General features: G+C 43.9%; 1 protein-coding gene and 1 long non-coding RNA gene across 2 annotated transcripts; one reads left to right on the forward strand and one right to left on the reverse strand.

The window, feature by feature from the left end:
• Positions 1-229: 229 nt before the first annotated feature.
• Positions 230-9,988, reverse strand: LOC310765704. Its single transcript, XR_014549753.1, has 3 exons — positions 9,778-9,988; positions 619-867; positions 230-445 (listed from the first exon to the last, which is right to left on the reverse strand). It is a non-coding gene; the product is annotated as an uncharacterized lncRNA (long non-coding RNA).
• Positions 9,989-10,083: 95 nt separating this feature from the next.
• ZRANB2 (zinc finger RANBP2-type containing 2) lies at positions 10,084-24,467 on the forward strand. Its single transcript, XM_083621059.1, has 10 exons — positions 10,084-10,443; positions 13,002-13,054; positions 13,145-13,253; positions 14,261-14,343; positions 15,646-15,722; positions 16,189-16,332; positions 18,378-18,550; positions 20,169-20,249; positions 21,681-21,842; positions 22,312-24,467. The coding sequence occupies exons 1-10, from the start codon at positions 10,388-10,390 to the stop codon at positions 22,373-22,375; spliced, it is 1,002 nt and encodes a 333-aa protein (XP_083477185.1). The 5' UTR covers positions 10,084-10,387; the 3' UTR covers positions 22,376-24,467.
• Positions 24,468-25,445: the final 978 nt, after the last annotated feature.

Here is a 25,445-nt window from a genome sequence, read left to right on the forward strand (position 1 = left end):
TTCACTCCCCACACAAATTCACTGAATGCATGAGGTTTGTAGGAACAGTTCAAGAGATGAGGGGATTATCTATGAAATAAGATTGGGTAGCCTGTTCCCAGCACAGGAACAGTTGCAGCTGTTGTAGTAGCTGAGGGTCATAAAAGGAGCTCATAGCAATGGATGCCCTAAGAATCTATTGAGAAGTTACTGTTCTTCTCAAACATTTTTGTATTACCAGCAACATCAAAGCCAGAGCTGAGCTCTTCTTAATTCCAAAAGCACCACCATGGCACACATTTAGCATTTGTCGTGGCCACAGGTCAAGACTTCCTCAGAAGCTGAGTCCTTCAGCAACTGCAGCTCCAAGGAGATGGGTTCGTACCGCAGTCCATTCCATGTGGATGCACAGACATTGCGGTCTGCTCCCTGTGTTCTGAACCCTGAGTGGCTGGTTCCCAAACACCTGAGGAGATCAACAGAGCCCTGAAGAGTGATCCCCACAGCCGAAAACTCCATTACCTCAAAGAAACGAACAGTTATAGAAGGAGGCACCGATTGTTTAACTAGTCAGGAGACAACAGTTAGATAACGGGGCCATTGGTCTATGACTACTTACCCCAGTCTATGACTACTTACCCTCATAGGAGGGCTGGATGAGGCCTTTTCAATGGTGGCATCCATGCAGTAGAATTCTCTCCCCAGAGAAGCTCACCAGACACTTACCTTATGGTCTTTTTAGCAGCAGGGAAAACCTCTTTTCTGTTTCTAGGACCTTTTAATACATTTTAGCTTTAAGCTGTTTTTATTCTCTGGGACTTGTTGTACTTCAGTATTCTTTTGAATTTTAAAATGTTGCAAGTTGTCCCAAGAACCCTGTTATAAATCCTGCAAATTGATAAATAAATAATCTTGCAGACGGGACCATTACTCATTCCGGAGAAGCCAGCAATCTGAACAGCTGGCCCATAGTGTGCTATCTGAGTAACACATTTGTTACAAGATGTTAGGCCTTACTTATACAATTAAAATTGAGTGGTCATTATTCTAAAATAATAACCAGTAGATAAATAAACTAGGAATTTCAGGGTCTTACAACACATTGCCTTACTGACTTAATTGGCTCAGTCGTAGGATACTGTATCTGCATACTAAATTGCGCCTACCAGAGATAGCATTTCTGGCCTTGTTTACCCAGTTATTTGCTCACCCAAAACAGTCAAACAACATCTGAGGGCCACAAGTTTCCCCATCCCTGGCTTACCCTGGGTGAAACAGGAGCCGCTCATCTTGTAAGGAGGACTTTTTTCATAGAATCATAGAATCATAGAGTTGGAAGAGACCACAAGGGCCATTGAGTCCAACCCCCTGCCAAGCATTTTTGATATTAATATTTTTATATCTTGTTAGGAGGACTTGACTCTCAAAGGATAAATACAGGACTGATTCATACATGCCTCTACATTACTCAATATAACACAGAATTCAGTTGCTTCTGACTGAACATGAGATAATTCGTTCAAGTGGATTTTGGGTTAAGTGATATATAACATGCATGAGATTCTTCATCTCAGGGTCGTGGGCCCCACGTCGGGCAAGAGATTCCTGCATTGCAGTGAGTTGGAATAGATAAGACTTGTGGTCCCATCCAACTCTACAATTCTATGATTCTGCAACAGAAGCTGCTGCATATCGATTCTGCATATGAGACCAGTTTCACACATGCAAGTCATCCTTTAATCGAGTTCTTATTCTAGGATGCTCGATCACATTGAAGAGCCCTTTGAGGTGTGGATCACACAGCTCATTTCATAAAAGGAAGCAGAGATAAAGACTGTGCAGATATTGGGTTCAGTGTTAGGCACTGAAAGAGATTTCATGAAATCAAAGTCATTCTGAGGAAACACTCCGCATCTCATTGGTACAGTGGTACCTCAGGTTACATACACTTCAGGTTACATACGCTTCAGGTTACACACTCCGCTAACCCAGAAATAGTGCTTCAGGTTAAGAACTTTGCTTCAGGATAAGAAAAGAAATCGGGCTCCGGCGGCGTGGCGGCAGCAGGAGGCCCCATTAGCTAAAGTGGTGCTTCAGGTTAAGAACAGTTTCAGATTAAGAACGGACCTCCGGAACGAATTAAGTACTTAACCTGAGGTACCACTGTATGTGCCTTTGCACCTCAGTCCTGACAAAAAAAGCATGTAAGAAATGTTTAAACATTTCACTTATGTAGGAAACTTAGAACGTTGCTTTAAATCTTTTCAGAGCTAGAAATACGTGATACATTTTGGTCCGATTCTGAAGAGTAAATATTTTACTTATTGTAAAAGTAAATATGAACTGACAGTACAAATGTAATTATTACTCTGTTGGGGGACTTGTTATTTCTCATTCCTTTGACCATTCTATTTTGAAGATACCTTTTAAAGCCTTTGCTTTGCAGGAGTCAAATCAATGGTATATATTATCAAGAAGAAAGTACGCAGAGAGACAGCACAGTCTTCCGATTCATTTTATCACACTTGCATTCTAAAATGCCATAATTATGGCTAATTTTGCCTTTCAAGCCCCAGCATGACTCATGCCTAGAGACAATGGATTTTACATTTTGCCAGATAGACCTGACAATTATATTTTAAAACATTTATTTTTACACCTTTAATAAAAGATAACCCTCCAAGTTAATATTCCGTCGCCACTGGGTATTAAAATTGTGTGCTGCTAAAGTGCCACCTACTGTATCAGCAGGAACAATACACGGCATGATAATGTGAGTCTTGCTCATAAGTTTTGGAAGCCAACACACACTCTTAGTTGTGTGTAGGATTAAGAACTGTGCAATTTGCTCCCAGAAGTCTCCCAGCCATAGGCTCAACAAAACAATATGTGACTTATGGGATTGTCAGCGCAGTCTGCAGGGTCAGGGTCAAGCTCTGGGAGCAATTGCACACTTTCTGAGATTTGTGCATGCATTCTGTGCCTTATTTTAAGTACTCTTCTCACTTCTAAAATAATTACAGTGTTGTTGAATATTCTAGGTATTAATTGCACTGATTCCTCATATCTGTGGGACCAGGAGTAAAGCACTGGTAATACCTTTGACTACTTTTTCTGAGAAACACAGCTCCAGTTCTGTGACCTGTTATGGGTAACTTTTGCTAGGTTTTCAGGAAACTAGATAGAGGATGTTAAGTCCTATCCTTTATTAATTAGCATTTGTGAAAAGCTGTTTCTGAAGCAAGCCTATGGTCTGCTTAAAAAAAGAAAACATACAGTAGGGCTGTGGCCCTCCAGGTGTTATTGGACTACAATTCCTACAACCCCCAACTATAGGCCATGCTGACTGAGGAGGATGGGAACTGGAGTCCAATGCCCTCTGGAGGGCCCCAGGTTCCCCATCCCTGTCATGGGGCAAGAGACCACACACAGGATAGCAGCATGCTTATGTGGAACAAACCCCATGGCACTGTTCCTTTCCTTTCCTTTCTGCCATGGTGCGTCTGCAGCCTATGCACCGTTGTGAAAAATAAAAGGTGTGGATGCACCTGCCCTAACAAACCTCTCAGATTCAAGCCCCAAAGCTCAAAAAGACTGAGTGCAGATACAGAAGGTGGAAAAAACATCCCTTAACAGCCTGTTTCCTTCTGGCATGCAAGCCTCTGACTGTCCTGGCATGCTGCCTTGGCATGGATGCCAAGGGAACATGGGTGGGTGGATGTAAAGAATCTGTAATGCCCTATAAGGAGAAAGACCACACTCCATGGTGTTCGTTCTGTGGCAGTGTCAGCAATATACTTTGAGTTATTCCAGGAGCAGTCAAAGTCTAAGTTATTGTTCTTGTCTAGAGTTCATTTAAAGTTGGTTTGCCACCAGTGATATTTTGCACCTTCCTTCCAGGACCAAGTTTCAGAAAAGATCTACCACTTTAGCAAGGCAAATTATAACCCAATGATCTCTTGGCACACTCAAAACATGTTATAACCAAATAAATGAACCAATGGTGACAACATACCAATAGGAAGCGGAAGTCAGTGTGCCAAAGACAAAAGGATATTTTTCAAGATACATGGCAATGTTGTCTTGTGCTATGTAGATGCTTGTTTATACATGACAGGCACCTGCCCTCACATGTGTGCACACTAAGCTGTTCAATTATTGCTACAGCAATGTGATTCAAGACGCAATGATAGAGTTGGTGGGTGGACTAAGTCTAGTAGTATGCAATAGTAAGGAAGCCTGAGGGAACTCCAAGATTTGAAGAAATATGTAAAATATTGGATTGCTATTGTCGAGCATAGAGTGACTGTTGTGGAATGGAAAGAATAGAAAACCAAGCTGGAAGAAGGGTTGCAATGGAGCAGGGCGGGGAACTTCGGCCCTCCAGATGCTGCAGAACTGCATGAATTCCAGCAAGCATGGTGAAATATACTCAGAGTCGCAAAGTGATTTCATGCTCTTTATTCAGCTCATAGTGGTGAGGAGGAATGAATGAATGTCCCCTCAAGGTATCTGCTTTATATACATTATTTACACAATGGGCTGCACATGATTGGCTAATTCCGGAATTCTACTGTAAGCCAATCAGGTTGTGGATTCACTTCTATCTGGAGCATGATTGGGTGGTTCCTGCCAACCAATCATATTGCTGCATTGTTCTAGGACCAATCTGACTGCTGCATTCTGAATCCTATTGTTCTAGGACCAATCAGACTGCTGCAGTTTGGATCCTATTCAACTCAGTACATAACACCCCTCCCCTCTAAGTTCCAGTCCTGCCCGGGAGGTCGTATTCATAGTCCTCGAGGTACGCCGGTGGCCTACGTGTGCGTTGCGGCCTGGGGTGTTCCCTGGTCCGGGGTTCAGGTTCTGGCTCATGTTCCAAGGATGCTGGCTGTGATGGGCCTGTCTGGTCTGGTGCAACCGGCTCGCTCAGTCGTGGTTCTGGTTCCGGTGTCCTTTTGGCTTCGCGGGTCCTCTCTGTATTTACTGATTCTGCCTCTCCTGCTGGCCCCTCCTGCTCTATGGGCCTCACTGCCCCTCTGTTCCCTTGGGACTCCTCTGACCTTTCCTCCTCCTGGTTTTCTCCCGGGAATCGTCGCCGTATCTGGTCGCAGTGGCGGCGCCAGCATTGCCCCCCATCCGTTAGCACCTCGTACGACACGGGACCAGTGACCCTGGTGACTGTGGCGGGTACCCATGCTGGGCCTGCCCCAAAATTCTTTGCGTACACTGGGTCCTGGGCCTCGAAGGTCCGGGGGTTCCTGCCTTCCCCCACCACTACCTCATCCTGAGCTCTATCGGGGTGAAGGCGGTCCAATCTGATTGCAAGGCGCCGACCCATTAGTAGTTCAGCGGGGCTCCGGCCAGTCGTTGAGCTGGGGGTGCTGTGTTGTGCTAGGAGGAATGTGGCAAGGCGGTACTCCCAATCCCCTTGCGTCATGCGGCGAAGGGTGTCCTTGGTGGTCCGCACCATGCGTTCTGCTTGGCCATTGGTGGCAGGGTGGAATGGCGCCGAACGGATGTGGCGGATGGCGTTCTGCGCTGTGAAGGTTTGGAATTCTCCTGACGTAAATGCAGTCCCGTTGTCTGAGACGAGAGTGTCAGGGAGCCCGTGGGTTGCAAACAGCCTGCGTAGTACCCGGATGGCTGCGGACGTAGAAGTGGACGGTACCAGTGCGACTTCCAGCCATTTGGTGTAGGAGTCCACCACTATGAAGAATGTTTTCCCCTGAAAGGGGCCAGCGAAGTCCACATGCAGGCGTGACCATGGTGCTCGGGCGGACTCCCAGGACTGGACTGGGGCCCTTGGGGGATCTGGGCGGGATTCTTGGCAGGCCTGGCAGTGTTTGACCCAGGCCTCTATCTCTCCGTCGATCCCCGGCCACCACACATAACTCCTGGCAAGGGCCTTCATTCTTACTACCCCTGGGTGTGTCTCGTGTAGGGCTGTGAGGACCCTTTTGCGGAGGGGCTGGGGAACAACGACCCTGCTTCCCCATAACAGGCACCCCTTGTGGGCTGACAGTTCATGTTTGCGGGTTGTGTAGCCGGCGAATTCTGGCCCGGGGCTGCTGCTGGGCCATCCCCTCCACGCCCAGTCCAGGACGCGGGAGATGACCCTATCTTTCTTGGAATGGTGTGCAACTTCTTGTGCCTGAATGGGGCGGTCGGGAAGCAGCTCCAGGCTCATAACCTCTTGTGCAGGTGCTGGGTCGGGGCCTGTTTCCGGTAGTGGTAGCCTGCTGAGGGCGTCCGCATGGCCCATCGCCTTCCCAGGGCGGTGAATCAGTGCATACTGGTAGCTGGCAAGGAAAATTGACCACCTGAGGACACGAGGAGACAGCACTTGGGGGGTCTGCTTTTCGGAGGCAAACAAGCCAAGCAAGGGCTTGTGGTCAGTCACCACGGTGAAGGGCCGCCCGTACAAGAAATCATGGAATTTTTTTACTCCCTTCACGATTGCCAGACCCTCCTTGTCGATTTGCGAGTAGTTCCGCTCGGTTGCGTTGAGTGTCTGGGAAAAGTATGCCACCGGTACCTCTCTTCCATCCGGGAGTTGGTGTCCCAGGACAGCGCCAATGCCATAGGGTGAGGCGTCGCATGCTAGCACCACCGGCAGCCTCTCGTCGAAGTGTGCCAAGACCGAGTTTGAGACAAGCAAGTCCTTGACTGCCTGGAATGCGGCCTCCTGGCGCTGGCCCCACACCCAAGGGGCCCGCTTGTCCAGGAGTCTGTGTAGGGGCTCCGCTACCGCCGCCTTGTGGGGAAGGAAGGAATGGTAAAAGTTCAATAGTCCCAAGAAGGCCTGAAGTTCAGTCTTGTTCTTGGGCGCTGGGGCATCACAAATGGCCCGTACCTTGTCCCCAGTCGGGTGGACCCCTTCTGCGTCCACCATAAATCCCAGAAAGTCCACCTGAGGCACTCCTAGTAGACATTTTTCCCGCTTCACCTTGAGACCCGCCGTCTGGAAACGGTGCAGAACGGTGCGGAGGCGGTCCTCAAACTCCTCTGGTGTGGGCCCGGCAATCAACACATCATCGAAGAAGGGGGTGACGCCAGGAATCCCTTTAAGGAGAGAGTCCATTAGATTCTGGAATATGCCTGGTGCCACGCTGACACCGAATTGCAGCCGCTTTACCCTGAACGCTCCTCTGTGCGTCACAATCGTCTGTGCCTCTGCTGTGGCCTCATCTACTGGCAGTTGTTGATATGCTTGGGCCAAGTCCAGCTTGCCAAAAATTTTCGACCCAGCCAGGGTGGCAAGGACATGGCTGACCACTGGCACTGGGTATGCATGGGCCGTGAGGGCCTTGTTTATGGTACATTTGTAGTCTGCGCAGATGCGGACCGAACCATTCGGCTTGACGGGTGTGACGATTGGGGTTTCCCAGGGGGCATTAGGCACCGGCTCCAGCACGCCTTGCTCCACGAGTCGGTCCAATTCCTCGTCTATACGGGGTTTCAGGGCGAACGGGACCCGGCGGGCCTTGAGCCTGACTGGTCGTACTGCGGGGTCAAGCTGTAGAGCAATGGGGGGGCCCGTATACTGTCCCAATTTCCCATCAAAAACCCCCGGAAATTCCTTGCATATGGCGTCCACGTCCACTTGTAAGCTCGTGTGGTTCACCCCGGTGACGGCTAGCCCCAGTGGTCCAAACCCTGCCAATCCCAGTAAGCTAATGTAGGGGCCCTTGACCACAAGCAAGTCCAGTTGCCGCGTCCGCCCTCGGTATTGCACCCTGAAGGTCCCCACCCCCATTGTGGGGACCTTACGTTTCTGGAAGTCCCGGAGGGTGAATGGGGCCGGCCTGAGTTTGGGACCCCCAGTAGGACACAGTTTCCTTAAGGTCCTTGCCGAGATTATGGATAGAGTTGAACCCGTGTCAAGCTCCATGCGGCATGGGGCCCCCTCTATCTGTACCTCTACATAAATTTTCTCTACGTTGGGGTGGGGCAACTGGTATACCTGGAAGTCCGTGAGCTCCGTCGAGTTGCCTTGGTGTGTTGGGCCCCGGGACCTGGGGCTCTTGGATTGGTCATCTGATGCCTGGCGTCGGGTGGGCCGAGCTCGACACACCCGGGCGATGTGTCCCAATTTTCTGCACTGCCTGCACTCTGCGTTGCGGAAACGGCAGGTCCTCCTCTCGTGACTGTCTCCACAGCTTGCGCAGTTCCCTGCTTCTCGTCGAGGCAGCTGTGGTATGTGGGCTGCTTGAGTGCGCTGCTGTACTCGGTGCACCTCCTCCCTGTTGGATCCTGAGTCGTCGGTGAGGTCTTCGTGGTGGACCCTCGGTTGGGACGGCTGGCTCGGCCGTGCCTCTTGCGTCGACCTCTCGGCAGCTTCCGTTGCCAGGGCCTCCTCCAGAGCGACCTGGAACGTTAGGTCCTTCTTAGCGTAGAGGCGTCGTTGCAGCTTCTCATCCTTCAGGCCACCGACGAGGCGGTCACGAAGCATGTTCTCCAGCTCTGAGAAGTTGCAGAACCGGGCAGCTTGGCGGAGAGAGGTCACAAACCCAGTTATGGTTTCCCCAGGGGCTTGCCGCTTTGCATAGAAGGCATTTCGACGAGCCACCACAGAGGGCTGTGGCGAAAAGTGCCCCTTCAGCTGTTCCATTATTGTTTTGTATGGAACAGTAGCGACGTCTTCGGGTGCAAGGAGAGCCCGGGCGATTTCAAACGTCTCCTCTCCGCAGACGCTGAAGAATATCGCCCTCTTCTTGGCGTCTTCTTCATCGGTGACCCCTTTGGCTTCTAGGAGGAAGGTGAAACAGGAGGCATACGCTTCCCAGTCTCCAGATGCTGGGTTGAACGGCGAGAAGCTGCTGTCGGTTGCCATTCTGAGTTCCTTGTGTCCCGGAGCTGAAGCCTGGATACACGGTGCGAGGCAGCGGTGCGGCAGGTGGCGGTGCTGCGGTGCTGTGTGTGGCAGTCAGCTCAGCGGGATCCCACCTTCGTCGCCAGTGAAATATACTCAGAGTCGCAAAGTGATTTCATGCTCTTTATTCAGCTCATAGTGGTGAGGAGGAATGAATGAATGTCCCCTCAAGGTATCTGCTTTATATACATTATTTACACAATGGGCTGCACATGATTGGCTAATTCCGGAATTCTACTGTAAGCCAATCAGGTTGTGGATTCACTTCTATCTGGAGCATGATTGGGTGGTTCCTGCCAACCAATCATATTGCTGCATTGTTCTAGGACCAATCTGACTGCTGCATTCTGAATCCTATTGTTCTAGGACCAATCAGACTGCTGCAGTTTGGATCCTATTCAACTCAGTACATAACACATGGCTTAATGGCCAGGGGTGGTGGCCGTTGTCATTTAGCATCTGGAAGACCAAAGTTCCAACATCTGCAGTGCAGCATCGTGTAGAAGGGCACAGATGTAAGAGGGAACAGGAGCATTCTGCACTGCAACGTTTTGTTGTAGGTCCTATTAGTCACCGTGTAACTTAAAATGTTTTCTGGCCGCGGAAGGGAGCTATTTCACCTAGACTCGTCACAGGCTTCTAAGGACAGCACCAGAAACGCCAGAGAGTTGGGGAGTGTCTTTGAGATTATGTGTCTCCCCCAGCCACTCCGTTGCCTACTTTACCAACAAGGAAAAAAAGCAAAGGAACTTTATTCCATCCGACCTATGGAACAAGATACCCCCATCTGCATATAGGACACCATAATCACCAATGCAGGGATCTGCACACTGGGAAAAGGTGGATAATCCTGAGCGGGAATCAGTGAGGAGAGACCTGAGACTCATTTCGAAAACAAAACCTAGGCGATCGAAGCTCACGTGGCAGCCTCTCCACAGCTGTCCATCTATTTAGGGGGATCCGTCAGTCATTCCAGCTCTTCCTTTCCTCCAACTCCGTATGGCAAACTTATTTCCCCCAAACCATAATTCTTTCCCCGCCCAAAAAAGCAGGTTCTTCCTTCCTCCACCGCCCACCAAATCAACCCCTTTTTTGCACGACCCCGTATCTCGCCCTCCCAGCGCTGTACGGTCCTCCCCCCGCCAGGTGCCGCTCTCCGCAAACATCTCCTCTTTCCCGCCGCGCGCCTTGCATAGCCGTCTACCCGCAACGCCTGATCCTGATTTGAATAAGCGGTGACGTGTGCGTCGGCGAGCCGCGCGAGTCCCGCAGCTCCGAGAAGCCGCGAGAGCAGGGAGCGCTTGACGCGGGGGTCAGAGCGTGAGAGTTGCGGGCCCGGCGGCGCAGGCAGCACCAAAGGCAACTCCATCACCCCGCAAGGACCCCCCTGGGGTCCTCACCCGAGGCCCATTTGCTGGCAGTGGCGCAGCAGCCCCCCTCCGCTTCGTGTCATTCCGGGGAGCTGAGGGGAAGGGGAGAGGAAGCAAGGAAGGAGCGGGACAAGACACCGGGCCGAGCCTGCCTTCCGAAATGTCGACCAAGAATTTCCGCGTCAGCGACGGCGACTGGATCTGCCCGGACAAAAAGTGAGCGGAGGAGGAGGAGGAGGCAGCGAAGGGAGAAAGGCCGGGCGGGCGAGGGAGAGGCCTGGGGCGGGACGCGGGTAGCAGTGAGGCCTCGGCCCCCGTGGTGTCGCGGGGGCCGGGGAAGCGAAGGCGCGGGCGGGCGGGCGGAGGGAGCGCGCTTTTTTCTCTCTCACACACACGCCGCTTTCCTGGGGAACGGAGAGGTAGGCCGCTGCTGCTGCTGCTGCTGCTGGGCCCGCTTTCCCTCACCCCCTTTAATGGTCCTTTTGTCAAGCGCCGAGAGGGATGGTTGGAGAAACGCGCGTCTTCGCTTTGCCCGTTGTTGTTGCCGTTGCCGCCGGTCGTCCTCCTGAGCTGCTTCGTTTCCCCCTGCAGAATATTCCTGCCTGCGGGTGAAAACCCGGGAGTTGGGAGTTTCCGGCCGTTCATTTGTTTATTGAGTTTGTATCCCACCTTTCTTCTAACGTTCGGCCTCATTGCAAGGGCCAGGGTTGTAGTGAGTGAGAGCACACGCTCCAGCATTATTATTATTATTATTATTATTATTATTAATAATAATACCCCGCCCATCTGGCTGGGTTTCCCCAGTCACTCTGGGCGGCTCCCAACAGAACATTAATAATAATTATAAGAATAAAGTGATAAAACATTTATCCCATGAAAATAGGGACAGCCCAATTCCATAATGATCATTTTTTATATTTATACCCCGCACATCTGACTGGGTTGCCCTAGCCATTCTGGGCAGCTTTGAACGTATATAAAAACATAATGAAACATTAAACATTTTTTTTAAAAAAGAACACTTCCCTATACAGGATTGCCTTCAGGCAGCTCAGGAATCAGAAAACTGCATGCTCTTCAACATTTCTCCAATGCTAATAGGACATCCCTAAGGAAATGTAGGACATTCTGGGATCAAATCAGAAACTGCGACAGCTTCTCTAAATCAGGGATGTCCCTGAAAAATAGGGACACTTGGAGGGTCTGCAGTGAAAATAGAGACATCCCCTCCAACATTTTCCCACTGAAAATAGATGTCCTATGGAAAAGTGGAACATTCCAGGATCAAGTCAGAAATCTGGGACTGTCCCTGGAGGATCTGTGAGAGGGAGATAGACTTTGAAATTTTCTCCACGCAATGTGTAATTCTGTACATCTTTTATCACATGCCCCCCTTTTCTTACTCATCTCTTTTTTCTTTTTCTTTTGCACTGCCATTCTGGCAAAGCAAGTTCAGCTGAGTTCAGTGGGGTTTAGGCTCAATGTGCGGGGTTGCTGCCTCGTAGTGGCCGCTTTTCTGTTCAAAATGTGCTGCATTGCCTTTTGAAGCAAAGCAGCTATGTTTGCTATGAGGGATGCATGGGATGTTCTGTGGATGTTTTTTGACAATTGTTTTTGGAAACCTGGCAGCCTTGAATTGCCATAGCACTAGAAAGTTAGGGGGAACGACAATCATAATGTCTGCAGAAATGAAAGATAAATGTGCCAATCTCTGTTGGAACAAGTTCAAATTATTACATTTTCGAATCTCATGCTGGAACTAGCTAAAATACCATGTAGTAGTGAGCAAGCTAAGAACATGAAAAGGCATTGGTGGGAAACTATATTGTTCAGCTGTTTACACATTTTTATCACTCATTGTATGTGTTTCAGATAGTATTTTAAAAAGCCAGTGAATTCTAAACACTTAACATATACTGGTATAAAACATATAAAATTGAGTCATTGGCTGTGTTTATGCATTGCTGAGCCATGTTTTGTTTTAAACATGGCTTGTTCAACAAACTACAGATCACCTCACCAGTGAGGAAACAAGCTCCACCTTTTTCTTTTCGCTTGCTTTCAGCTGCTTTTGCTGGGTTCAGGTATAAGGCCTAGCATTTGTTAAAACAGCCCTGGTCCATAAGCCAACAGCAAATCAGTTCTTTGGTTGTCCTTGAATATTTCCACCACACTTGCCATCTTTTCCTGCCACACCAGTGTAGTGTTTTGAGAACCACTGGACTAATGCAACTGACTACAACTCTTAGAATCCTTTAACTTTGGCAGTTTAGGCTGGGGCTGATTGCAGCTGGAGTCCAGCAACATCTGAGCATCACAGGTTCCTTATCACTGAGCTAAAACATGCCAGCTATAAAGCATTTTTAATATACACAAAGCTTCTGAAAGCCCTGTTGCCCAAGTGCCTTATTTAGAAGATGGCCATTATCTTGCCAGAGGAAGTACAAACTCAATTTCAGTAACGGTGTTACTACTGAAATGTTTAGGTATAAAGTCACACAGTTGTAATGTTTCCAGTGAGTTATTAACATACTGTGTTGCATACTTTTTGCATGGGAGAAGAATATTCAAAAAGTTAATGAGGTGCAAGAAACATGAATATCTTGAGACTGACTCTATATTTGTGTTTAGAAATTTAGTTTTAAAATGTAGATTGCAGTCCTAAGCATACTAACTGGAAAAAAATCCCATTAAACTAGGTAGAACTTTAAAGTTATTGTTTAGTATCATGTTTAGAAAAAATGGCTCTTCAGTCATGTTTCCTTTTTTTGAAGGTGTGGAAACGTTAACTTTGCTAGAAGAACCAGCTGCAACAGATGTGGTCGAGGTAATTATAAGTTATGCTTCTTTTGAGAGGGAAATTTATTGCAGAAACTCCAATTTATAATAAATTGTCTGAATCTTGTTAACCTTTCAGAAAAAACCACAGAGGCCAAGATGATGAAAGCTGGGGGAACTGAGATAGGGAAGACACTTGCTGAAAAAAGCCGTGGTCTATTCAGTGCTAATGATTGGCAGTGTAAAACGTATGTTTATCCTAAAGCTTTAGTTCATTTCTAATTTCTATTAAACATGTGATTTTTCTCTTTTAATATCTAATTGTCTATTTTTAGCTGTCTGTTTTTCTTCCTTTTCTTTATTATCCGCATGTATTTCCTACTTTTTATGCAAACCAATCCTATGCATGTTTACTCAGAAGTAAGTCCCACTGTGCGCATAGGATTCCAGTGTTATGCTTGTGCTACTGCCATATTATTTACAACCACATGCATTATAAAAATATTAAAACATTAAAAATTCAACTATAAATTCTTTAGTTGGCAGCACTAAATATTTTAATTTCCTCTTCATTCTTAAGCACTCTTTTTGCAATTCATATTGGAAAATAAAATTGACCTAAAGGTTTTCATATAGCCTGAGATAAAAGCACAGCCATGTGATGCCTATTGACTTTCTGAATTTATAAGCATTTATTTGTATTAGTAATTTAGTCTGAATTAAGTGGCATCAGTTGATTGGCATCTGTTTCTCTTCTCCTTTCCCTTGTTTTCACTGACATCATATGGGAACTGCATAATTGCACTACAATTTGTATGTGGTAGAAGAGTATTTCCCCAAACTTCATTTTGCCGACCCGCAAAAAGAAATCAGTTTGGTTGCCTGCTGACTCAAAATAGAGGGTTTTGCTTGCTTTTTCTTAATTGTACTTTGTTCATATGCCATCCAAGTAGGAGAATAGGTTTGTTGTGTATGTTGTTGGAACTGTTTTCACTACACAAAATAAGTCTTCACCAATATACCTGCTATAAAAGGAGATCATTGTTGTCAGTTCTGTATTTTGATTAAAAGTTGTTTAAGTATCAGTGATATTCACTATTGTATACTTAAAAGTATCTTGGAAGTAATAAAATGACTCCTGTAGGTCTTAAAAATGGGTTTTAAAATTTAAGGTATTGACTAGTTTAATTTCTTAATTTTTGAACCAATGTAGTTCCTGTATTTAAACTGTCAACCATATGTTTTCTTCCCAAAGATGTGGCAACGTTAATTGGGCCAGGAGATCAGAATGCAATATGTGCAACACTCCAAAATATGCCAAACTTGAGGAAAGGACAGGTATATGTTTCAAATTATCTAAAATAATGTTTTTAGAGATACAGCACATGCAACTATGTTCCCTCCTCCTTTGTGAGCAGCTTTTGTGATAAAGCAATATTGAACTTTGGGAACTGTTGGCTTGGAACCAAAAGCATTCCACACATTGCTTGATTTTGCTTTTGCTTTAGCAATTTTCTCTGGGGTTGTGGCAATTTAAAGTCAAGTTTCCGAGAGATTTGGGTGTGTCCTGGAAAGAAAATGAAAATCTGCTGAAAGGGCACCAAAACATCTCAGTAGACCATAATGGTAAAATAAGAGATCCCAGAACTTCTTCAAGAGTTACTGAGATTTCCAGACATCTTACTTCACATGTTGAGAGAACGTAGGTGAAGAGACTTGGCCTTGTTCTCAGCCCCCTTGTGTTGCTAATAACTAGACCATTGAGATCTTTATGTGTTAAGCTGGTTTTGGTTCTGTATGCTACATTATAGCACTTGTCAATAAGTTATCTTAATGTTCATACACACAACAAGAGGCCTTTGTCCCTCTGCCATACATAGCAAATACCACCGCTACATTGATCTGCGTGTTTTGTCAATCCCCTCTTCCCAGCTCCATCAATGCTTAGCACATGCCCTTCCTCTGCCACCTCTCAGCACTAAGGAGTGCTCAGTATGAGAGTTACCAGTCCTCTCTACCATTGTTTCCTTGCCTCTTGCAAACCATGTGAAGGTGCAAGCACTCTGCAGAACATAAATGCTTGAGCTTTGATTGCTGCCTCAAATTGAGAGGTGCGAGAGAGGCAGAAGCTTCTTCCTAACTTCAAAGGAAATGGGTGGCTGAAATGACTGCCACAGAGATGGACAGAGGACGAAGCAGCTGTGGAAGGGGGTCTCCAAGTTCCAAGTGCAGGAAGAAAGCAGATGTCTTCATGGTCCTGTGCTTCATGGAAAAATCCTCTCTCCACTACCTAGTCAGTTTTGCTCAAGCATTTCTCAGTTCTTGGGAGTGCTCAGCATGTGGGAAGCAACCATCACTATCTACTGAGTAGAGCACGTGCATACGCAGCTCTCTGATCCAGTTGACTTTGGCTAGAAGTGACATGTACTTACTGGTAGAGGCGGCAGCAGCAATTACACTGAGCACAACTTAACACTGAGTGGTAACAGACAAGCTTGGAAAAATTGGCAGTGAGACTAAGTGACCTCTCTACTCTCTGCTGTAGAAAGAAACAATGTATAAAGAAAAAAAATAGTCTTCTGTGTCCTTATCTGTGTCCTTATGTTTGCTTTTTGACATTTCTGAAACTTCTTTTTGCAGGATATGGTGGGGGCTTTAATGAAAGAGAGAATGTTGAATACATAGAACGTGAAGAGTCAGATGGGGAATATGATGAGGTAGGCAGTATGTACCTGGTGAATGTGTATGTAATTGTCAAGACTGAGTACAGGCAACCGAGGAGCGCATAAAGCCAAAACTGTGCATAGTCAAAACACATGGGTTCAATGGCAGGTGGGATTGCCAAAGTCTTTTCCCAGGCACTTGTCCCCTTTATAATTTTTCTCTTAAAAATTGCCAAGCGCATAAAGCCGAATGAGTGCAACTTAAATGTGCATAAGTTACGTATACAGCAGTAAGCTTCGTCCAAGTACTTAAAAGTAGTTCTGTAGATGTGGGTTGTACAGGCAACCCCTGATTCGCCTGAGGGTTGCATTCCTGGCCCCTGCGTGTATTGGGGTGTGTGTAAGCCCGCTCCACCCCCTTTTCTGACTGCTTCTGGGTTGCTGCAATGTGCTTGTGTATGATTGTGCATGCATTGAGCAACAGTACACTCTCTTATGAATACAATACAACCTCTTGCAGTTTGGTCGCAAAAAGAAAAAATACAGAGGGAAACCTGTTGGTCCTGCATCTATCCTAAAGGAAGTTGAAGATAAGGAATCTGAAGGAGAAGGAGAAGAAGAGGAGGATGAGGATGGAGATCTGTCGAAGTATAAGTTGGATGAGGTAAAACCATTCTTCTGTCTTGTTTCCTTCTTGGCTAAATTCACACAGCTAAACCTTGATTTGACTGCTGTTCAGAACTCATAGACGGCTAATGTGAGTGAACTGGCAATTTGGGAATTCATCCATTCTCTTGGTGCCTTCTCCCTGTGTTCACTGGCAAACAACAAACAAGGCATGGTTTTCCTTGCCCCTCCATAAAAAAAGAAGAAAATACTGAATCCTGTTTTGGAGTTGGCTATATTCCAAGACAGCCATAAAAATAAATATATTGGGGAGGTGTTAAGTATGACAGCATGTGCAAATTTTAAAAGTACTGCCTTTATTGAGAAGGTTCCTTTTCAGTATAGTTGCAATGAACTCATTGGGATCAACAGTACCCCACAAGTATATAAATGTATGAGAACAGTATGTGGGGTCTACCTGACCCTACAGTTTTTTAAACATTAAAAAACAAGATATTGTGCCATTAACATGTATGCAACCATAATGGTTACAGAAGTCAGCAAAGCAATAACCATTAGTTGTAAGTTAGCTGTAACAATAACACATAGATTGCACTCATATACCTGTTATTCAAGTCCCCTATGGCAACCGCCACATTTCACAACTGCAGGAGTATGAAAGAAATGGTTACATGAAATGTTGACTACCGTTGAGATGATACCTGCACTTGCTCTTGGTGTGAGCAGTGGCAAGCCCTACCAGTTCTTAGACTGCCTTTCTCAACATCTCAGGCAAGTTGGCTATAATTTAGAAGCAGGTTCCTACAGGAGGCGGCAGTTCTTCACATAACCAGGTACCAACCTGTATGCCAAATTGGCATGGGATAATGTATGCTACAGGAAAAGGAAGCAGTGCCAGATGTGACCCCCTCGTATTGAATTAGTAAAGACAGCATATTAGGGTTATGCATGTGTCACATATGCACAAATGTGTGTGGATGCATGCACAGTAGCCAGCTGAAATATCCAGTTTTGGCAGCGGGCAAATACAGATGAATATATGAGAAATGCTCGTTCTTATAAAATTAATTTTTCCCTCAAGAGAAATTTTATTGCAACTTGACCATGTATGTTTCATTTTTTTTTAACATTTTTCATCCTCAAATGAACTAGGAGCAACACACATTCAGTTATTTCACTTCATTTTCACACCTCTGTGACCTAAGTTAGGTTTCAGAGGCCACCTGGTCTTCGAGTTGCCATATTTCCAAAAGTGAAAATCCAGACGAGAGTTGTTTAGCCTTTTTTTGTTTTAGCATACGTGAATCTGTTTACACATCGCCGTCCTCTCTACCCAGGTGCCCCGTGGCTCTTCAGACCCCCCTGTTCTTCTGCTGCCGTTGTGGAGTGGCTGCACGTGGCAGGTGGAAGGCTGACGGTGACATTGTGTGCGCTCTTCCCCCAGCGCCACGGGTAGACCGTGAAGTCACTGAAGCCCAGGCTGGTGGGGATGGGCGGCAGCAGCGAGGCGGGGCCGTCGCTGCCTCCATGGGGTGGCTTGACAGGGGTGGTCTTGATGTCTCCCGGGTACAGGACAATGGGCGTAGAAGGGCCTGACTGCTTGAGTATCCTGCACTACGACTTGCACTTCTGCACAGTGCGATCTGCCACCCTGCTGCCGTCGCTCTCGTTGCCCGGAGGAGACACCTCAGGTGTGCATGGCAGGGAAGTAGGCAGAACTCTGCAGCTGCAGTTTCTTTCCACACACGGCTTGTCACCCAAAAGTGGCCACAACCCTGACCGCCAAATGTTGTTGCCATTTTCCAAGTCCGATTCTCAGATGTGTCAAGGTTTTCCCAGACATATGGCAGCCCTAGCTGGTCTGCTTCATGGCCAAGTAAGGATTCCATCCAGGTTTCCCTGGACTCAGGCTGAAGTTTATTTTATTTATTTTCTAAATAAAGGTAAGTATGTAGCAAGTTGTTTAACTGCACCATGTTACATTGTTTTGAGGCAGGACAAAGATACATATACCGTATAAATGAAATAGTTTTCTGAATGCTTTGTTTCTAACAAAAAAAAACTTATTGGGGTTTTTTTCAGGATGAAGATGAAGAAGATGCAGATCTCTCAAAATATAATCTTGATGCTAGCGAGGAAGAAGATTCCACCAAGAAGAAATCTACAGCTAGGCGCAGCCGTTCCAAGTCTCGATCTTCTCGTTCACGATCTTCATCTCGCTCATCCTCCCACTCAAGCTCAAGGTCTAGGTCCAGGTAAACGGGTACAGGTCAAGGGTAACGCCAGACAAAATGTCAGTATCTAACTTTCTTTATTTACATCTCTTTTGTGATTGATTTTTTTTACTTTTTATTTTTCACGGTTTGAGTTAAGCTAATAAATCTTACATAGCTAGCCTGCACAGGTAGTCTGTGCTTAAACTGAGAAAATTGCAGGTGCTCACTATAAATGTCAGGGTATGTGTTAGTGTAATAGACAGTGTAAGTGAACATTTTCTTACTGACCAAGTAAACTGTAGCTTATAATTTTAATTTTATATCTCTAAACAAACAGGGTTTCTCTGTCACTCTTGCTGGTTAGGTTTGTGATGGCACCAAATATTTGATACCAGTTTTTTGCTTCATCAGAAGTACTCTTATATGCTACATTTCCATGGTGTATCAGTTGCAGGAAATGCTCTATGAACCCTGGCAAATACAACCATTCTTTGGTGACTTACAGCCTGGATAATCCAGTTAACAATGGTTATTTCCCCCCAGCATTCTGTATTCTCTGTGTTGGAGATCACCTTATGTAGCCACTGTCCTGTATATAAAATAATACTATTGAGAGAAGATAATTCTACATAATTATTGCAGAACATCGAATAAATTAAAATATTTAATTTGTCAGTTTGCTGGTTGAAACTTTAGAGAAATGTAGTTTGGTACATAATTTTTGAAGTTATTGACACTCGTATGCCATTTGGGTGCTAGTTAAGCCACAAATGCAATTTTAATGTCAAATGTGTTTCCTAGTGGTTATGTTCTTTGAGAAAAAACTCCTAGCAGGCAATAAAAAATGTTTCCCAAGTGGAATTGAAATTTTTAGACAAACTTCTTCATTAATATGGAACAGTGCTACGGGAACACTTCTTAATTTGGGAATTGTGGAATCCTCTGTGCCTCCATGTTTGGCTTATACCTACATGCCAGGCTTCTTGAACTGCCCCTTCCTGAAAACAGTTGTTTGAAAAATAATTGTAGAATGTTCACTGGTCTATTAGAATAAGTCTTTAACTCTTGCCTTCAGAGCATCCTAGCGTTTATTTTTTGACACAAATATAACATTGGAAGTTGGCTTCTTTACATTATTTACAATATCTGGTTTTCAATTTTGAGCCAAATATTTGTTACTGACTTTTAATGTTTAAAAGTAAAATTTTAGAATTTTTTGTATATGCAGCTTATACACTGAGGTTAATAACTGATGATATTCTTAACATTTTAAGGTAACTTAATATCTTATCTTTTATTGATCAGGATCCAAAGAACCCTGAAAGCCCATGAGGGCCTTATGCTTGTATTTCTTTAATGACACTCCCTTTTTACTAAGTGGCAAACTGCTTTTAAAACTGTAGAATGTTTAAAAACCAGCTTGTGACATTGTATGGAAATTAGGTATTCAAAGCAAAAATCTGTTCAACTAGCTTAGCACATTCTGCTTCTGTTAGCTCAAAGCAGCTTTTTGGATCCTGACCAACCACTTATTAAATGCTGTGAAGGAAATAAAAATTACTTTCACTTCCAATACAAATTACACGGAAGCGTAGATTGCCGTTTGATTCTTATATTTTTATTCACAAAAAAATTAAAATCCTTCATGTTGTTTCAGGTCAAGAAGCTCTTCCAGCTCAAGGTCAAGATCTCATTCCACTTCCAGAGAACGTTCTAGATCTCGTGGGTCGAAATCAAGGTGAATGAGGTAGCAACCTCTCTGCTTGTCAGAGAGAGAGAGAGAGAGAGAAGCGAAAAGATCACCAGAAATTACTGTTTTATTTTGAATATTTTGTTCTCACATATAATTTTTGTTCAATGCAATAACAATAGTAATGAATTTGTTATAAAAATTGTTGTATCATAAATATACCTCACTGACGTAAAAGACTTTAAAAACATACCAGTCCTCTTTTCTGATAAATCTCAATCAACAGAGCCCAATTTCTCTCTTTCATAGACAGCACAAAGAGAGAGGGGTCTATGTAGTTATGGACCTCACAAAACTTGCCCAAAGCAGAGTGGTAAATCCAGTTGGGAATATTGAATATGTGCGCCGGTCTCCCTCAGACTGCCCTGATATTTTGTGTGTGTCCATAAGCACTAGGGGGAAAGATAAAGGGTTGTACTCTATGACACAGGAAGAGCATTGGCTTATGCTATACAGAATGTAGCAGCCAAATTGTTCACAGGAGCAAATGTTAGTCCTTTACTGTGAGAGCTGCACCACTTGCCTATTTATTACCAGACAGGTTTAAGGTTTTTGTGTTCATTCACAATTTGAGTTCAAAGTACTTTCAAGACTACTTAATTCTTTCTGCTCCACCTTGATCACTGAAATAGTCTGATGGGGCACTTTTGGTGGTTCCCCATGCCCCCGAGGTTCAATTGACCTTTACCAGGAACTGAACCTTGAATGTGATAGGCCATGTATTCCGTGGAGTTCCCTCCAAGTAAAAGTCCATCAGGAGTCATCCCTGCTTTCTTTCAGATCCTTGTAACAGCCTTCTACCAATCCTTTCTTACTGATATTTTTACTGTTGAGTACTTTGCTTTATGTTGTATACTACCTTGTTATATTTTCTGTGAAGCTACGGTTTATAAAGTAAATGAAATACAATGTGCGAGAGCCAATGCAGTGTGCAGTCGCATGTGCCTATGCAATGCGACTTCTGTATGTGTATAAGATTATTGTGGCCGTACAGTCTTCCTAATGACTATACTTGTTTTCAAAGGTCTGTGAAATGCATACAGTTATGTAAAATGTCTAAACTAATGCCTCAGCCTCTTTCTTAATGTAGGGAATGTGAATATGTTCATCTCTCACTTTAGACTTAAATTGTTTGCTGTTGCTGAGAAGCAACAATTGCATAAAGCTGAATAATTGCTTCTGCATTGGTCCTGATCATTATATGATCAGTTCTGGTCAGTCTGTGAGTGATTTGCCCACTATCCCATATTGAGAAGCTCTTAAGGCAGAATTCTTATTGGCACAGCAGTAAGTATTTATGTCCTAATATAATTTCATTTTACATTTGCAGCGTGTGTTCTAGATTGATTATATATGTAGTAGATTGTTGCAACCTTGTTATTTATGCTAGGATTAAGTCTGATTTATTTCTTAATAAAGATCCAGCTCCAGATCCGTCAGGGGTTCTTCAACCCCAAGAAAAAGATCTTACTCAAGCTCTCGCTCATCATCTTCCCCTGAGAGAAGCAGAAAGAGAAGCCGATCTAGATCTTCATCTGGTGATCGCAAAAAAAGGCGAACGAAATCACTGTCACCTGAAAGGTTTGGGTTTCTGTAGAATAAGAATGGTTCTTTAAATGTTAACTGTGGAAGGGCTAGAAAAGGAACAGTATGTTTAAGTATTGTGTGTTTGAAGATAGCTGTTTTCATTTTTGTAGATTCCATTTATCCCAGCTGATGCCATTTCTTTTAAAAGATGGTCAAACTTTTTAGTTAAATTTTTTCATATATCTACTTCTCACAAATAAATCAGAAAAAAAAATGTTTTTAAAGTCCTGAAGCACTCTTAGATTTTTTCTAGATTACAAATGAAGGTATTATTACCTAAAAGTTCTATATTGATGCGAACTGTGGAATGCAGTCATGATACAGAGATGAAGTCTAAATAATTGCGTTCCCAGTTCATATATTCCCCATTTTCTTTCTCCTTCCCAATTCCCCCTCCCCAATGAAAATCACTGCAATTCAAACTTACTTGTTTGCATGCTTTCTTCCATCTTTTATCTTGCAGACACCGAAGGTCATCATCTGGATCTTCTCATTCTGGATCCCGTACAAGTTCTAAAAAGAAATAATATATTAAAACTCAAACACACACGAAAATAGTCCACTGCATGAGACATTTTTAAGAAGTTGGTGTCTTACTTGGTCAGAAGTGCTAAATCCTGCTAGTAGAGATGCATGTTTAATGGAAAACTGCAGCTATTTTAATTCATGAAACAAAATGTAATGAAATATTTTAAGCCATAAATTGCCTCCAGAAAGGTGAGTAGCATGACTTTTTTTTTCTAAGTGCCTGCCCCTTCTTGATTTGACTGGTTTGTTACTTCCCAGTTCTAAGACTCTAATTTTGTTGAAGAACTTTCTATGTTATGCTGCCATTCCGATCTGTCATTTAGCCTTCACGTTTGCTAGTCACAAAACTACCAAGGGGACAGTTCATTGGATGTTAATATGCACTCTGGTTTCTAAACTGGTCCCGGCCACTCCTTCCCCACCACCAGCCATTCCTGCAAGGATCACAAAAGCTACTGTAGTATATCTTCAGATGCAAAGCAAGAGATACTTCAGAGAGAGAACTGCCTTCCATAAGCAAGTGTTGTGCTTTCTAAGTGAAAATAAATCAAACTAGAAAACAATTACTCTTTCAGTAGACAGGATCAAAGTAGACATGTAAGCTACCTTGTGTTGCTTCTTAGATAGGCAGCCAGAAACAAAACTTGGTTACAATTTTGCCCTGATGCTGCATCTGTGAGTACTTTCTGGTGGCATGTAACTTCCTAAGTTTCTGGCAGCCACATCCTGGCTAATCAATAGCTCTGTTTTTGCTGCAGCGCAAAAAATATATGCACAGCATCTAAAGGAATGTGTAATTTTCCTTCCTACTGGAGCTTTTCAGGCATCTCTCTCTGTGTCCCTTCCTCAAAAAGCTGTTCCTGAAGTACTCTCTTGAGTCATTCAATTTTAGTACCAGAACTGGACGCTGGTGTGCCATCTCCCCCTCCACCCTCCATCACATGCATGGAATCTTTGGTTCATGCTAGAAATTGGGCCGCTAGTGTATATTAAGATACAATTAAGTACAGGCAACGGCCTTTTTGCGCGCAAAGTACAAACGTGTGGGTGTACATCGCTGCAACCAGGAAGTGGCCAGGAAAGGTGTGGGGCAGGGACGTAACAGGCTTACACACACTCCGCTGATGCAAGCAGGGGTCAGGAACTCAGTCCCCATGCAAAACAGTTGTGCCCTGTACTAAGATCCAAAGCGCTCAGATTTTGTGAAATGTTTTCCAAATGTGTAGAAATGTAATAACAAAATCAGTTTCTTCTAAGTCAGTAAAATTCAATTTACACTAGAAAACTATATATTTATAACTCTCCCAGAAAATACTGTGACTCTTCTAAAGTATAAATGCTTACTTAAACAAATCACAAATCATCGCATATCTTTTTGGATGACTGTAAATTTATGGCTTAAAATGCTTCATTAAATTTGTTTTACTAGCAAATATTTGTTAAATACTGACCATTCTTAAGCTCCGTTTGCTTGGGAGAAATGTGTCTTCAGTGAGATCCCAAGGTAAGTATGTTAAGCTTAGTGGTTCTAGGAAAGAAGCTGTATATCTTACTTGTATATTGGATCATCTGCATTTTAAAGCAAACTGCACAACAACAAATGGAGCAGAACTTGTCTTTATTTTATTTTTATTTTATGAACATCTTAATTTTTTTGGACTGATCAAAGACAAAGTAAAATGGTTTTGCTGTAGAAATATTTTGGATAAATTTTGCAGGAAAAAAATGCCCTGTAATCCTGTGTTGCTTTCTCTTAGGTATCTTTTCTTTTTCTTTTCTCTCTTCCTTTTTGCTAAGCATAGCTTAGGTTGCACAAGAACAAATAGTCTTTGTAACTGTGCCTCTGACTTCTTGAAAGTCTGTCTAAAAGTGTGAAAATCAGATTTGCTAGATGCTACATGTTAATTTAGTTATTCTTGTGCTTTGTATTCTGAAGTATTGTACCTAACAAATTCTTAAACTCAGCAAATTATAGGTTAGAGATGACTGGGGAAATTATGGGTTTCATTTGGCTTGGATTAAAATGTACTGGTTTGTTCTATGACGATATAATTCTGTAGACATATGTAAATAAAGCATGTCAATCAAAAATGAAGTGTGCATATACTTGAGTTTTAAGTAACACCTGTCTGAATAATTTCAAAAATATTGAATATTCTGCAAGTTAGTTCCATTTTGCATTCATATGGGTCTATTCTGAGTATTTATTTAGTTGGTTAAGATCAGAGAGATGTGTTATTTACACTCCTTGGCTTGCCTCCTGTGCCTCTACAGTGGATTAACTAGCTAACTTTCAGCAAAGATCATCTTCCAAAACTGAAAGAGGTCTGTAAGAGATTGCATCATAGTAACCACCAGCAATAGCAGAGTTCCTAACCTATGCTGCATGGTGTTATCATTTAGAAATGCTTGCCTTCTATTGTTAAGACTTTAAAAAAAGTTACTTAGTGGTTTTTGGAAAGTGTAGTTTCTTACATGCTGCAATATCACTATAATTCCCCCCTGTGCTATAAGAAAATTCACAGCATGCTCTTCTCAAGCACTTACTGTTCAGTTGGTTAATAAATAGAACTGAAAATAAAAGAACACAAACAACTATCCTATTGTAGAAAGGGTTGGGTGCTAAAATAGTTAATGAGCAATTGAACAAGTCAGCTTAGCCAGAGGCCATGGCAGTTAAACACCACATAAGATACAAGAAATACATACTAAATATTAAGTAAACCTAGTATTTAAAAATCTGATCTAGAACAAATTAATGCGGCATTGAAATCAATAGCCAGCTTTCGTAACTTCACTGTTCTTATTTGGGGATCCTTCTGGCCCAAAGGGCAGCTGTTTGTTGCTAGGTACAGGTTGTAAGGCTGTAAAAATGTTTTCCAAAATACATTTCTGATGGGTGTTCGTTTTCAGAGCTGCATCTGCATTGTATCAGGAGTGTTGTAGAAGTGATCTGGAGTTTATGGGGAGAGGGAGGGAAAAATTAAAACTACACACATGCTCGCTTGCTCACTCACACATAATTTTTGTTTTTGTTTTGAGGAAATTGAGGTGGGAATTATTACCCTC

This window comes from Podarcis filfolensis (genome assembly GCF_964270895.1).
Source record: "Podarcis filfolensis genome assembly, chromosome: 6".
NCBI classification, from domain to species: domain Eukaryota; kingdom Metazoa; phylum Chordata; class Lepidosauria; order Squamata; family Lacertidae; genus Podarcis; species Podarcis filfolensis.

Excerpts from the sequence above, each read along its gene's own strand:
- ZRANB2 (XM_083621059.1), top strand. The coding sequence starts at position 10,388 with ATGTCGACCAAGAATTTCCGCGTCAGCGACGGCGACTGGATCTGCCCG. Across the intron at positions 13,055-13,144 it reads CTGCAACAGATGTGGTCGAG|AAAAAACCACAGAGGCCAAG; the intron begins GTAATTATAAGT and ends TTAACCTTTCAG. Across the intron at positions 18,551-20,168 it reads AGCTCAAGGTCTAGGTCCAG|GTCAAGAAGCTCTTCCAGCT; the intron begins GTAAACGGGTAC and ends ATGTTGTTTCAG.